This window comes from Meles meles, chromosome 19 (genome assembly GCF_922984935.1).
Source record: "Meles meles chromosome 19, mMelMel3.1 paternal haplotype, whole genome shotgun sequence".
Lineage (NCBI taxonomy): Eukaryota > Metazoa > Chordata > Mammalia > Carnivora > Mustelidae > Meles > Meles meles.
Window position 1 is genome coordinate 15,967,669 of NC_060084.1, and position 15,917 is coordinate 15,983,585.

Sequence of the window (15,917 nt, forward strand, 5' to 3'; positions counted from 1 at the left end):
AAGAAATGTGATGTGTGGCTTTTTTAGTTAATGCTTTGTCTTCATGATCATGGCCATCATTGCGGAACTAAATACCACATCTCCTTCACCCAAGCAGTATGTTTTTTACAAAGAGTATCAGGGAAAAATTATCATAGATCATCATGGCCACGTCTAGAAATCTAGGTATCACTATTCTTCATTGTTCCATTTAAAACAAGATGAAAGATTCCCTAAAAAGCCAATCCAAGTTTGGCCAAGGGGGGAAAAAGTCATTCATATTCAGGCTTCTACTCTATTGCTATTTGTATTTCTAGCTGACCTTGTCAGAGAGAGATTCTGACCATAATCATTGTACATAATTCCAAGGATTAAATTCACTCATCAAACAGATGGAGTTCTACGGTAGACTGCAAAAATGGCCACAGTATTTTAGCACCTCCCATCAAGAGGTATAGCATATTTTTCAACCCCTTAAATCTGACCCACAATGACCCACAGTCATTGATGAAGTTCGCCCTGGCACCTACCGCCAGCTCTTCCACCCTGAGTAGCTCATCACAGGCAAGGAAGATGCTGCCAACAACTACGCCCGAGGGCACTACACCATTGGCAAGGAGATCATTGACCTTGTCTTGGACTGAATTCAGAAGCTGGCTGACCAGTGCGCAGGTCTTCAGGGCTTCTTGGTTTTCCACAGCTTCGGAGGGGGAACTGGTTCCGGGTTCACCTCCCTGCTGATGGAACGTCTCTCTGTTGATTATGGCAAGAAGTCCAAGCTGGAGTTCTCCATTTACCCAGCCCCTCAGGTTTCCACAGCTGTAGTTGAGCCCTACAACTCCATCCTCACTACCCACACCACCTAGGAGCACTCTGATTGTGCCTTCATGGTAGATAACGAGGCCATCTATGACATCTGTCGTAGAAACCTCGTTATTGAACGCCCAGCCTACACTAACCTTAACTGCCTTATTAGCTAGATTGTGTCCTCCATCACCGCTTCCCTCAGATTCGATGGAGCCCTGAATGTTGATCTGACAGAATTCCAGACCAGCCTGGTGCCCTATCCGCGTATCCACTTCCCTCTGGCTACCTATGCCCCTGTCATCTCTGCTGAGAAAGCCTACCATGAACAGCTTACAGTAACAGAGATCACCAACGCGTGCTTTGAGCCAGCCAACCAGATGGTGAAATGTGACCCTCGCCATGATAAATACATGGCTTGCTGCCTGTTGTACCGTGGTAATGTGGTTCCCAAAGATGTCAATGCCGCCATTGCCACCATCAAGACCAAGCGTACCATCCAGTTTGTGGACTGGTGCCCCACTGCCTTCAAAGTGGGCATTAATTACCAGCCTCCCACTGTGGTGCCCGGTGGAGACCTGGCCAAAGTCCAGCGAGCTGTGTGCATGCTGAGCAACACCACAGCCATCGCTGAGGCCTGGGCTCACCTGGACCACAAGTTTGACCTGATGTATGCCAAGTGTGCCTTTGTTCACTGGTATGTGGGGGAGGGCATGGAGGAAGGAGAGTTTTCTGAGGCCCGTGAGGACATGGCTGCCCTTGAGAAGGATTATGAGGAGGTCGGAGCTGATAGTGCTGAGGGAGAGGATGAGGGTGAAGAGTATTAGGCTGTGTGCTATGATTTTACACTCTGTTCGTTGTCTTGGGACTGTCTTTTTTCTGTTCTGGAAGCTGTCTGTGGTCCTAACTTGTCAATTAAAGTGATGTTTCTATTTTAAATATCAAAAAAAAAAAAAAAAGGTGTCGACATCACCCTGAAGGGATGCTCCTTTTTTTTTTTTTTTTTTTATCAGTATAGCTTTTATTGCATCTTTAAAATATCACAAATAAGTCTGAAAAATCATCCGGCTTCTTGCTGTTTCTACAGATGGACAACTCAGATCTTACTCATCAGCCTGCTGAACTGTTCCTTTTTCAGAAACATAGATACCATCCAAAAATTTTCTGATATCCTTGTTTTTAACAGTTGTGGCTTGCTGAATCAAAGCCGCTGAGTTCGATACAAGTTCAATGTCATTTCCTTCAAGAATTAACTCATCTTTTTGGGCTTGAGATACAGAACAAGCAACACCTGGCCTCATCCGAACCCTGCGGATATATTTTTCACCCAAGAAATTTCGGATTTCAACAAGAGAACCATTCTCCTGAATAACAACGTTGATGGGGAAGTGAGCATACGCAGACCTCATCTTGTATCGGAAGCCCAGTGTAACGCCCTTGATCATGTTCTGTACGTGACTACAGATGGTGCGAACCGTAGCCAGTTCTTTTCTATTCCCCCACCATTTGTCAACTCGGAGCCTCTTCTTCTTTCCAAGAAGACTGAGCTCTACGTTGATGTGATTGAAGTCCCTTCGCAGGGTTCCTCTGGGGCCCTTCACTATCACTGTGCGTCCCTTCAGGGTGATGTCGACACCTGCTCCCATAGTTTATTTTAGGCCCATAAAGTGCACAAAAACGGCAATATACCAATCCTGAGCCTAGGCCTCTAAAGGCTTTGCAGCTTCCATTCTCAAACTGCACCCACCATGGGAACATACCCAAGCTAGCCTATTAGAGATTGAGAGCCCATGTGGCAAACAGGCCCAATCATCCTGGCTGTCCCAGATATGGCCAGCATAAACCGGTGAGCCCAGGCACCCTATCATCTGACTACACATGCATAAGCAAGCCTCACCAGGATTAGCCAATCTCATCCTACACCAGAAGTGCTCAGTTTAACCCAATCAACACTCAACCTGCAATCTTATGAGCTTAAATAAATAGATATTTTTTAAGCCACTAAGTTTTGGGGTTGTTATGCAGAAATATGTAACTCATAAAGGTCCTGTAAACTCTTAACTAAATTTTCTCAGACTCTACCTTCCAATTCAAGTTTCCCTCTACGCCTAGAGCCTCTACCAGGTACTAATGTACATACTCTGTTGACCTAGTTGTTTTTGTTTTGGGGTTTTTTTTTTTTTTGAAGACTTATCTATTTACTTGAAAGAGAGTAAGAGAGACAGGGTGTGAGCACAGGGAGGGGCTGAGAGAGAGGGAGAGAAGCAAAAACTCCCCGCTGATTGCAGAGTCCAATGTGGGGCTTGATCTCACAACCCTGAGAACATGACCTGAGCTGAAATCAAGAGTTGGACACTTAAGTGACTGAGCCACCCAGTTCCACTGACCTAGTTCCTTTTTTTTTTTTTTTTTTAAGATTTTATTTATTTGAAAGAGAGAGAGAATGAGCAGGGGTAGAGGGAGAGAGAGATAGAAGCAGATTCACTGCTGAACAAAGAGCTTGGTTTAGGGGCTCAATCCCAGGACCTAAACCCAAGACAGAGGCTGAACCAACTGAGCCAACCAGGCACCACCTTCCCAACCTAGTTTGATACCATTTTTTTCTTGAACAAAATTTAGTGCTTAGCTAAATAATGCCCAATATGATTTTCTAAGGTATATCTAAGTATTTGTGATTCACATACAAATGCCCTGAAGGGGGGCACCTGAGTGGCTCAGTGGGTTAAGCCACGGCCTTTAGCTCAGGTCCTGATCCCAGGGTCTTGGGATCCAGTCCCACGTTGCCTCAGCAGGGAGCCTGCTTCTTCCTTTGACTGCTTAATCTCACTATCAGGAGACGTAAGTTAAAATAAGGAGATGCTTATCCATCAAATCATTAAAAATTAATAAAATTAAGGGGCGCCTGGGTGGCTCATTTGTTAAGCGTCTGCCTTTGGCTCAGGTCATGATCCCAGGGTTCTGGGATCAAGCCCGGCATTGGGCTCTCTGCTCAGCCAGGGAGTCTGATTCTCCCTCTCCCACTCCCCCTGCTTGTGTTCCCTCTCTCACTGTATCTCTCTCTGTCAAGTAAATAAATCAAATCTTTAAAAATAAAATTAATAAAATAAGTAAGATCCAGGATCATTGACTATAAAGGGAAATATGCCTTCTTACACATTCTTGATAGGAGTATAAAGTGCTATAGTTTTTAAGAGTATAGGCGGGCCATATCTATCAAAATGTTAATGGAGCACATGCCTTTTGAACCAAAATTATTCACTGAAACCTTCTTTTTAATATTAAAAAACTAGAAAGCTAATTAACCATCAATAATTTTTTTTTAGTTTTTATTTATTTGACAGAGATCACAAGTAGGCAGAGAGGGAGGCAGAGAGAGAGAGAGGAGGAAGCAGGCTCCCCGCCGAGCAGAGACCCAATGTGGGGCTCGATCCCAGGACCCTGAGATCATGACCTGAGCCGAAAGCAGAGGCTTTAACTCACTGAGCCACCCAGGCACTCCAATCATCAATATTCTTAAGGTAGATATTGATTCATCCATCTATGTATGGCAAGTACACAAAGATTTTGGAGAATCTGATATAGTTCTGTGCACATGAAAAAATTAAGAAATTTTAAGTTGAAGAGGCAGGTTGCCAAAAAATAATGTCATTTTTTAAAAATAGTAAGTATATAAATGCATAGAAAGAAGGCTAAAATGATAAACATTTCAAAAACCACAATTATGTGGTTGCAAGAGTAAACAATTCACTTTCTTCTGTATCATTTGAATTTCCCAGAAGCACTGACTTATGTGACTGGTGTATAATGTGTTTATAGTACACATACCTGGGCAGCAGAAAGGGGCAGAACATGGATAGAGTCACATAAGGAGCCAGAGAGAGCCTGTGCCTTCACAGAGGAAGCCTCCACTTTCACCCTGGTTCAGAGCAGTGGAGCGGTCGACAGTGCACACAGATGGGAGCAGAAACTAGCACTGGGTGGTCTCGCAGCATGACTGCCTCAACGGAGACAATGAGTAGTTCGCTGCACTGGGGACCCTGTGTTTCGCCTCTTGGAACCACACAGGGCAACCTCCTGGAATCTGGAATTAAGAGAAACAAGATGAGCCTCTGAAAGTTAAACGTGAACATCAATACAAACTGATCAGAGGAGAGACAAGAGAGAGCGCCTGAAAGACTAACCAAGTTAGCCGTCACCAAGCACCAAGTGATCTCCTACACCAAGTACCAAGGACTTTTACCCACTGTATCTCAGTTAATCTTCACAACCGTCAGTTTTTCAGTATTTTCGAGAGTTTTTTCAATTTGAGTATTTTTGAGTGTTTTTCAGAATTTTTGAGTAAATTCAAAGATTTTATTACTTGAGAGAGAAAGCACAAGGGGGTGAGGAGCACAGGGAGAAGCAGACTCCCCATGGAGCTGGGAGCCCGATGTGGGGCTCGATCCCAGGACCCCGGGATCATGACTTGAGCTGACGGCAGATGCTTAACTGACTGAGCCACCCAGGCACCCCAACCCTTAGTTGTTTTTAATTTATTGGAGGCAAAATGAGCTTAGAGAAGTTGACAAAATTACCAAGGGCCATGTATCCTATATAAGGCAGTGCCAGGGATTTGAACCCAGCTCTGTTTAATTCAATACCTATGTTCTTAACTAATATATGCTCTCTCTCCTAAGAGGGGGAGAAAGTTCTCTGGGTCGGCAATACTTAACTGCATTCTTGCCGTGTGTATCAATAAAGCCAAGGATAAAATGCATCAATTTAAAAAAAGTATTCTTGGGGCATCTGGGTGGCTCAGTGGGTTAAAGCCTCTGCCTTCGGCTCAGGTCATGACCTCAGGGTCCTGGGATCAAACCCCGCATCAGGCTCTCTGCTTGGCAGGCAGCCTGCTTACCAACCCCCCACCCCCGCCTGCCTCTCTGCCTACTTGTGATCTCTGTCTGTCAAATAAATAAATAAAATCTTTTAAAAAAATAAAAATAAAAAATAAAAAAGTATTCTTAGCCATAGAAGTAAAGCACAAAATTTTCAGACCAGCATAGGAGATAATGGTACATGTTCAAATACTTCCTGAGCAGTAATGACTCTGATCCAAGGATCCATTTGGTTCAAGTAGCAGGCCAACTAAGCCACAAAATTTACACAACAAATCAGTTTTTTCAGCCCATGAGGATACAGGCCAGGGCCTAGACTGTAGCTTCACCAAGGTAACATCACTTCAGGAGATATGTTTTAAAAACAAACAGTTCTTCCATGGGTCCTCGGTGAGCCAATTTCCTCCCATTTGGAACCTCTGTGGTATATTTGCACCATCTTTTGCTGTTTTAGGCCTTCTCTGAATTCATACAAGGCACTGATGAAGAATACATATCACAAATCTATCACAAACACAGGTCAAGGGGATTCTCCCAGGTTCTCCCACAGACCCAGCAATAATTCCTAAAAAACTGGGGCAAGTGGAGTGAGACAAAGAAGTTGCAGCAAAGAGTACTATGTCCTTCAGCTTAAGGAATGGAAAGAAACAATTCTAGCAGAACACACTGATAGAGAATTCATGGACACTTTTATCTGTTTTAGATACTGGTGGGGGGTGCCGCATGAGATTTTTTTTTTTTTTTTAAGAATGGGTTCTACTGCTTTACACAAAAAATCTGAACATCAGTGACATAGGAGGAAAGAATGGCTGATGCAGTCTCATCAAGTAATGAACTATTGTTTTCTCAGAAATCAATTTGCAGGAATTCATGGCTGTGGTTGATTGAGCTATGCAGCTAGCAATGGATTCAAAAGGATCCCAAGGAGTTCTGCAGAGTGGCTCTACCCCAGCATTTGCTGAGGATTCTGACTTACAAGTGTACAGAAGCCCTCCTAACTCCAAACTTAAATCCTATATAGATGTACATTTTTTAGGCACTGATGGGCACAAAGGGAATGTACAGCTTTTTTGAAAAACTAAGCAGTTCCTTTTGAGTGGAAGCCCCTACCAGGAGGCAAGTGGTAGTTATCAATATGGGCTCTGGAGCGGGGCCACCGAGTTCAAACCCCAGAGCTACTCCTTAGTAGGTGTGTGGTCTCAGGGATTATATAACTTCTCTAAGTATCTCAACTGATCTACGTAAAATGACAATCACATATGTGTACCGTGAGGATTAAATGTCTGTCAAGTGCTTTGTATTGAGGCTAGCACAGAGTAAGTAAGCACAGAGTAACTGACAGTTGTCAGTTATGTATTATCACAGTGGGAAGAAAGACTTGAAGATGAAACAGAAAGTGGTTTGGAGAACAGAAAGCAGTCCAACAGAGGGAAGGCATGAAGCAAGCATGAAATAAGGAGCGTAAACAGGGGCAATGGGGAACTAAAGGAGATTTTGTGATTATCTTAGGTTTGGGCCTCACTCCATAGGGTTGTTTAGTAATTCATTCACGCAGAAAAATATCTGCTAAGAGCTTATTCTGTGCCAAGTACCACCGTAGAGGAAGAAATAAGAAGGTAGATAATAAGGCAGGATTCCTACTCGTAAACAAATCCATTTGTTCAGAAACAAAGACAAATAATTAGAATTCTAAGGATAGGGTTACAATAGTATGCATGAAGTATGCATAAAGTGTCATGGGAACACAGATGATACAATGACTAAGTTTGACAAAGAAGGGAGATGGCTTCCTGAAATTATCAACATTGGCCAGAGAGGGGATTGCCTGAAAAATGACAAGAGATACTTAGTAAATCTAAGCAGTATTTCTACCCACTCAGGAAGTTTAGAATAGCTGGGATTCTAACCTATTTTGTACCTCTATGCCTTGGGCTAAACCTAAAGCAATGGACCCTAAAAATCTGCTTCCTCAGACACCACAGTTTTCTTAAAAATAAGAAGACTATTCCAATTGCCTAGGGAGCCACCCCTGAAAGAAGTTTACTTTCCTAAAGCTTATCACTGTTTCGACACTTCGGAGGAACTCTGGTGAAGAGAACTAAACTTGTCTCTCTTGTGCAACAAGTCCACAGTTGTCGCGGTGAGGATGGAATGAACTGTGCACTCACAACTGGAAAGAAGCCAGATACGGATTACAAAAATTTTATTTGGTATAATGTTGGAGGGGGGGATAGGTTGAATAATCCCCCTCCTCAAGACATCTATGTCCTAATCCCAGAACCTGTGAACATGTTACCCTATAGGCTAACACAGACTTGACAGATGTGATCTCCAGAATGAAATAAGCTGATGGAAGCAGACGTTACAGTGATGTGCTTTGAAGATAGAGGAAGGGGCCATAAGCCAAGGAATAGAGTCCCTACAACCTGGAAAACGCAAGGAAAAAGATCTCCCCGGAAGCCATCAGAAGGAACACAGCCCTGTCAACACCATTAACTCCATTAGACTCATTTCAGACTCTGACCCTCCAGAACTCAGAATATAAACCTGTGGTCCTTTTAAGCCACTAAGTTAGTAGTTATTTGTTAAAAACACCAAGGAAGGGCACCTGGGTGGCTCAGTGAGTTAAGCCTCTGCCTGCGGCTCAGGTCATGATCTCGGGGTCCTGGGATGGAGTCCTGCGTCGGAATCTCTGCTCAGCAGGGAGCCTGCTTCCCCCTCTCTCTCTGCCTGCCTCTCTGCCTACTTGTGATTTCTCTCTTTATGTGTCAAATAAATAAAATCTTTAAAAAATAAAAAAATTTTTAAAAAATATACGAACACCAAGGAAACTAACATGGGAGAAAAGGTGGTGAGTGCTGTGAATTGTGTAAGACTGATGAATCACAGGCCTGTATTCCTGAAACAATACATTATATGTTAATTTTAAAAAAAATATGGTAGAAAGGATTTCCTCCAAACAGTTCAAAGCCCAGGCAAATACTCAATCCTCTCAACATCATGGAGAAGAGAAAGAAAATGGAGAAAGAGGAGTTTGAGCAGGTCATCTGAGACTAAGGCCAAATCAACAGCAGAACAGAGAAAATATCAAATTTGATACCCGGAGGGAGACATGATCCTCCCAACTCCAAAAACTCAGCTCTCTGGAGCTTCATTTGAGTGAGGACTTTGGATTCTGCCCTTGGGGAAGCCCAGGCATTTCACTGTGATAATTTCTCAAGATCACAGTAAAGAAGATGGTGGCCAACATTTGGTTATCCTCACTGACAGCACAATGATGTGCATGCCCCAAGAACTGGTACTGACTGACACGCTGACACCACAGCCAGGAGTGCCCAGCCCCACCCCAAATTAGAAGAAAGCATGACTGATCCCAGCCACAGAAATGAAGAGATAAAATTCTCTTACATTCCCAGAGTAGTCAAAGTTTTTGCTCATGTTTATGAGAGAAAAAGGAGAAACCGAAGTAGGAAAGAAAATAGATCTGCATCATTCACATCCCCAAGGAGATAAATGGACTAAGAACTCAAGGGAATGCCAAATTTAGTTCTTTGCATCATGCCTAAGAGGCAGATCCCTTGCAAAGACATTTAAATGCTATTATCAATAACATCACCTCCTAAAATAAACATCTTTCATCTATGAAATTTTCCCCATTTTGAGCACGTAAAACCTGCAAATTAAACATACACCAGGGGACGAAGGCAACAAGACAGACAATCTCCAGCTAAGAAATCTGGAAAAAAAAAAAAAATAGGGAATAAAAAAAAAAAATCAACCTTTGATGAAATAATTGCTTCTGCTGTTATTTTTTTGCTATTGCTTCAGAAATGTTCTGTCTCTCTCTCTCCCTTTCTTGTCCCTATAGTGTGGTGCCCCGCTGCTGTGAAGATGAAAGGTCCAGTCTCTTTAAAATTTCATGCAGAGCTCTTCACAACATCGAAGCTTTAAAGGCCCATGGCAAATTCAACATATTGTTACACTTGATGGAAGGAGATAAAAATTACATGCAAAATATACTGTATATTCATTGTCTGGAAATACTATAAAGTTACAGCTTCCCATATTTCCTTAACCAGTATGGACACAGACATTTCTGATTTCAATATTTAGAAACACAAAAGATACACATGGAGTGAGTATTGTAGCAAAAATAAGAATGAAATTCAAACCACCTAAGGTTAGATTAGGGTCCTAGGATATGTGAATAGTTTTATTCATCGTTTTCCTAAATTGTTCTAGATATGTGAAGCATATTTAAAAGACACCAAAAAGATACAAAGGCCAAAAAAAAAAAAAAAAGATTTTCTGAAACTTGAGTATATCATGGGGTTCTTTGCCCTAAGTTATTCTCTACAAGAAAAATGTAGAGATAACAGATTTTTATGTATAAAATTATAACACAAAAAAAAACATTAAGAGCTAGAACTGAAGACAGTGGAATAGAAAGCACAAGAATCACAAAAACAAGCTTATTAAGCATTATTTAATTTTAATAGACTTTAAAATGCATTTTAAACTCTAAAGTTTAACATCTAAATTTTAGGTTTGTGTTTTGCTGTAGTTGTTTTTATATGGCCCCACTGAGCCAACCTCATACATTTGCATTCCGTCACTCTTCTTTCAAATATCTATTGAACATCTACTATACGCCAGGCACTGTGCTAGGTGTGAAAAAAGAAAAAAAACAGAAAGATGTAGTCCCTGCCTCAAGAGGGATAGAAATACAGTAAAAAGAGACAGACACAATAAAAAGTAAGTGTGATAAAGTCTTAGAGGTCCTATGGCTGAAGGAAGGACTAGTTCCTATTGTAGAAAAAGTTATATCGTGGAATCAGTCCTTGAGCAGAGGTTTAAACACCATTTGGATCCTGATAAAATAAGCCAAGGCAGCCGTGGTGGAGTGGGGAAGAGGGAGATTAGAGAAGACTGGAACTCATAGGAAAGGTAAGGGCTGGGTATGAATTTGGGACTCTCTCAGTATGTAGATACAAAGTTAAGGGGCTGAATGAGATCATATGACCTAAAGGGGGGAAGTGCTCTCAATAGATAAAAGATCCCTGAGACTCCCCCACACCCACAGGTCAGAGAGGGAGACCAAGGTCAGCAAAAGAGAACAAGAAGCCCCAAAAGCCAAAGGGACAAACAACATTTTGAGGAGGGAGTGGTCAGGTACAGAAAAAGCATCTGGAAAATCAAGGAATATGAGAACATAAATATAAACTCTAGATTATTAAAAAAAAAAAAAAAGATTGTTGGCAACCTTAAAACCAGAGTTTCTGGGGTGCCTGGGTGGCTCAGTGGGTTAAAGCCTCTGCCTTCGGCTCAGGTCATGATCTCAGGGTCCTGGGATCAAGCCCCACATCGGGCTCTCTGCTCAGCAGGGAGCCTGCTTCCTCCTCTCTCTGCCTGCCTCTCTGCCTACTTGTGATCTCTGTCTGTCAAATAAATAAATAAAATCTTTAAAAAAAAAAACAAAAAAAAAAAAACAGAGTTTCTGTGGCGTTCAGGAGGCCAAAGATCTAGGACTGTCTGAGAAGAGGATGAGACATAATGAAACAGAAACAGCCAGTGTCAGCAACTTCTAGGATTTAAATTTTGTTGTAAAAGGCGGCCAAGAGATGGTACCATAGGTGAGTTGCAGGGTGAGGACATATGAAATTAAGGGAAGGGTGATGCCACAGCATGAATTTATGTGCTGATAGTAATTCTGTAAAGAGACAGAAATTGATGATGCAAGGAAAAGAAACCTTAAGGCAAGAGATGTGATCCAGAACGCAAAAAGTGGGGTTTCTTTGATAGAAGTAGGCATTTAATTTAAAAAAAAAAAGAGAAAACTGTAAAGTACATTAATATATTTATGAAATTTGAATATAGATTATATATTAAATGACATTGTTGAATCAATATTAATTATCTCGGATATGAGAATGGTACCGTCATGTAAGAAAACGTTCTTCTCCTAGACAATAAACACTCAGGTATTTAAAAATGAAATAACATGACATCTCTGACTTAGTTTCAAATGATTTTAGAAAAAAAGAGATGTATAGGATAGACAAACAGATTGACTAATACTGATGGATAAAACAAATATGGTAAAATTAACAATCAGTAGATCTAGGAGACATTTAGTTCGGTGTTGGCTATGCTGCTCTTTCCACTTCTCTATTGATTTGAAATTTTTCCAGATGATAGCTGCATGGGGGAAATGACAGAGGCTTGGGATGACTCCCTCCCCTGTAGACCTTCCAGATCAAAACCTCTCTGGACACGGGACCCAGGAATCTGTTTTTTATGAAAGCTCCTGTGATGATTCTGATTAGCAGATACATTGTGATTAATTATCTCTTGCTGGTACACACTTACTGGCTTAAAACAACTGCCAATTGATAAGGGATCAAGAATCTCTTATCAACAGACAGTACCCACCCACCACATGATCTCATTCAGCCCCAGGACTTTGCATCCATATACTGAGAGACTTAAATCAGCAAGCCAAGAACCTGGATAGGACTCAGAGAGCAGTGTCTCTGCTGGGACTGCTGGATTAAAGACTGCTTCACTCACCATCTGGAGCCTGGGTGCTGGCTGTTGGGTGAGACTGCTCCAGGGGGCCTCCCTCCAGCAGGATAGCCCGTATTTCTTTATCTAACAGATCAGCTCCCCAGCTAGCTGTACAGAAGCTGTACGGCCAGGCTTAGCACTGCCGATCACGTCCATCACATTCTATCAGTAAAAGCAGGTCACAAACCCACCCCCGATTCATGGAGGTAGACAGGACTCCATTTCTGATTGGAAGAACAGTATCACACTACAAAGGGCTTCTGGCACATAGAACTATGAATCACTGCAGGCTGTTTTAATAACTACCACAGACACCCACTAAATTAGACTACCAATTTAAATAAGACAAGCCCCAACTTAAATACAAGCCTGTGTTATAATGTAATTATCTTGTCCATATGTAAATGGGTTTTTCTAAAACTGTCTGAAAATAATTCATTTTCCTAATTTGGAAGAAACTAGCATTTTAATGATGATATTAATTTGCTCAGTAGACCATAAACATTACGAAAGTAAAATTCAGTCTCTCCCACTGATTTCCAGTCTCTGAGACCCAGATTCAGATCCCAAAGGTTCTGTAAACTGAGGCACAATCCAATTCAAGATGGATTGGAAAGACATTCCATGCAAATGAGTTGGAAGAACAAATGTTATTCAAGCGTCTATACTACCCAGAGAAATCCACAGATTTAATGCAATCCCTATCAAAATACCAACATTTTTCACAGAACTGGAACAAACAATCCTAAAATTTGTATGGACCACAAAAGACCTCAAATAACCCAAGTAATCTTGAAAAAGAAAAACACAACTGAAGATATCACAATTCCAGATTTCAAGTTGTATTGCAAAGTAATAGTAATAATAATAGTAATTTTAATAGTAATTAAAAGAGTATGGTACTGGCATAAAAATAGTCACATAGATCAATGGAATAGAACAGAATACCCAGAAAAAAACCCCCAATTACGTGGTCAATTAACCTAAAGGAGGAATGAATATCCAATGGGGAAAAGACAGTCTCGTCAACAAATGGCCTTGGGAAAACTGGACAGACAAATGCAAAAGAAACAGGACCACTTTTTTTTTTCACCAAACACAAAAATAAACTCCAAACAGATTAAGGACCTAAATATGAGACCTGAAATCATATACATCCTTGAAGAGAGCATAGCACCAGTCTCTCTAATGTTGGCCATAGCAATACCTTTGTAAATATATCTCCTGAGACAATGGAAATCAAAGCAAAAGTAAACTATTTGGGACCACATCAAAATAAAAATTTCTACACAACAAAGAAAAAAATCAATAAAACAAAAAGGCAATGTACAGAATGGGAGAAGATATTTATAAATAACATATCTGATAAGGGGTTAGTATCCAAAATACATAAAGAACTGATAGAACTCAAAACCCAAAAAACAAGTAATCCAATTAAAAAATGGACAGAAGACATCAACAGATATTCTCCAAAGATAACATCCAGATGGCCGACAGACAAATGAAAAGATACTCAACTCACTCATCATGAGGGAAATACAAATCAAAACTACAATGAGATACCACTTCACACCTGTCAATATGGCTAAAATAAACAACACAGGAAACAACAGGTGTTGGCAAGGATGTAGAGAAAGGGAAACCCTCTTACACTGTTGGTGGGAAAAGAGATACTCTGGAAAACAGTACGGAGCTTCACCAAAATGTTAAAAATAGAACTACCCTATGATCCACAGATTGCCCTGCTAGGCATTTACCCAAAGAATAAAAAAATACTAATGCACAGGGATACAAGTGCCCAAATGTTTATAGCAGCATTATTTACAAAAGCCAACTATGGAGGCAGTCTAATGGTCCATCATCAGATGAAAAGATAAAGAAGATGTGGCATACATACATCGTGGAATATTATTCAGCCATAAAAAAGAATGAAATCTTACCATTTGCAACACCTTGAATATAGCCAGAGTACAATGCTCAGTGAAGTAAGTCAAAGAAAGGCAAATACCATATGATCTTACTCATAAATGGAATTTAAGAAACCAATAAGCAAAGAAAAAGAGAGACAAACCAAGAAAGAGACTCCTATAGAGAAAAACTGATGAATACCAGAGGAGAGGTGAGTAGGGTAATCCAGGAAATAGGCTATGGGGATTAAAAAGTCACTTACTATGATAAAAAAAATGATTACAATAAAGAAAAAAATTGGTGAACCACTATATTGTACACCTGAAACTAATATAATATTGTATACTAATCATACTGGAAGAAAAATTAAAGACTTAAAAAAAGGTTCACTTACATTACCTACACTATGAGAGGTTTCTGCCTTTTTTTACTACTTTATTTCAAGTAGTAATTCAAGTTACTGGATGAAGTTATGGGAATTATCCCCAATGCCAATCAGTGGGGTTTTTTTAGTACAACACTACAAATAATTACATTTCAATATTTATAAACAGCAATATGTAGTCCACGTATCTTACTGAAAAAATCTATAGGGAGGTGTCTGTATATTTACATTTGAACAGCATTTTCAGGAACTTCCAAAACTTGATTTATGACCAAGATGTCCAGAAATAATCAGTTTAGGCAAAATCAAATGTTTAAATAATTAGTACTGGGGATGTCTGGGTGGCTCAGTCGGTTAAAGGTCTGCCTTTGGGGGCACCTGGGTGGCTCAGTGGGTTGAGCCTCTGCCTTCAGCTCAGGTCATGATCTCAGGGTCCTGGGATCGAGCCCCACATCGGGCTCTCTGCTCAGCGGGGAGCCTGCTTCCTCCTCTCTCTCCGTCTGCCTCTCTGCCTACCTGTGATCTCTCTCTCTGTCAAATAAATAAATAAAATCTTTAAAAAAAAAAAAAAAGGTCTGCCTTTGGTTGAGTACATGATCCCAGGTCCTGGGATTGAGCTGCATGTCAGGTTCCTTGCTCAGTGGGGAGTCTACTTCTCCTTCTGCTTGCCACTTGCCCCCCTGCTTGTGCTCACTCTCTCTAACAAATAAATAAGAGGAATTTTTTTTTCCATTTTATTTATTTTTTCAGCGTAACAGTATTCATTCTTTTTGCACAACACCCAGTGCTCCATGCAAAACGTGCCCTCCCCATTACCCACCACCTGTTCCCCCAACCTCCCACCCTTGACCCTTCAAAACCCTCAGGTTGCCCCAACCTCCCACCCCTGACCCTTCAAAACCCTCAGGTTGTTTTTCAGAGTCCATAGTCTCTTATGGTTCGCCTCCCCTCCCCAATGTCCATAGCCCGCTCCCCCTCTCCCAATCTCACCTCCCCCCAGGAACCCCCAGTTTGTTTTGTGAGATTAAGAGTCATTTATGGTTTGTCTCCCTCCCAATCCCATCTTGTTTCATTTATTCTTCTCCTATCCCCCTACCCCCCCCATGTTGCTTCTCCATGTCCTCATATCAGGGAGATCATATGATAGTTGTCTTTCTCCGATTGACTTATTTCACTAAGCATGATACGCTCTAGTTCCATCCACGTCGTCGCAAATGGCAAGATTTCATTGTTAGAGGAATTTTTTTAATAAATAAAAATAAAATAATTAGTACTGACCATATACTGAAATGGTAATGATATAGGAAATACTTTTTAAATCGTCAAGGATTACATACAGGTCCAAGTTCTACTTTGAAAGTTGGGTGGCTACCATATGACTCCCAAGTTTCACCTGATGG

At 41.0% G+C, this 15,917-nt stretch overlaps 1 protein-coding gene and 1 pseudogene across 1 annotated transcript; one reads left to right on the forward strand and one right to left on the reverse strand.

Moving 5' to 3' along the window:
* The first annotated feature begins 473 nt into the window (after nucleotides 1-473).
* Nucleotides 474-1,701, forward strand: LOC123930496 (annotated as a pseudogene).
* Nucleotides 1,702-1,837: 136 nt separating this feature from the next.
* Nucleotides 1,838-2,429, reverse strand: LOC123930498 (60S ribosomal protein L9-like). Its single transcript, XM_045986728.1, has one exon. It carries the CDS (start codon nucleotides 2,427-2,429, stop codon nucleotides 1,887-1,889), a length of 543 nt encoding a protein of 180 aa, XP_045842684.1. The 3' UTR covers nucleotides 1,838-1,886.
* Nucleotides 2,430-15,917: the final 13,488 nt, after the last annotated feature.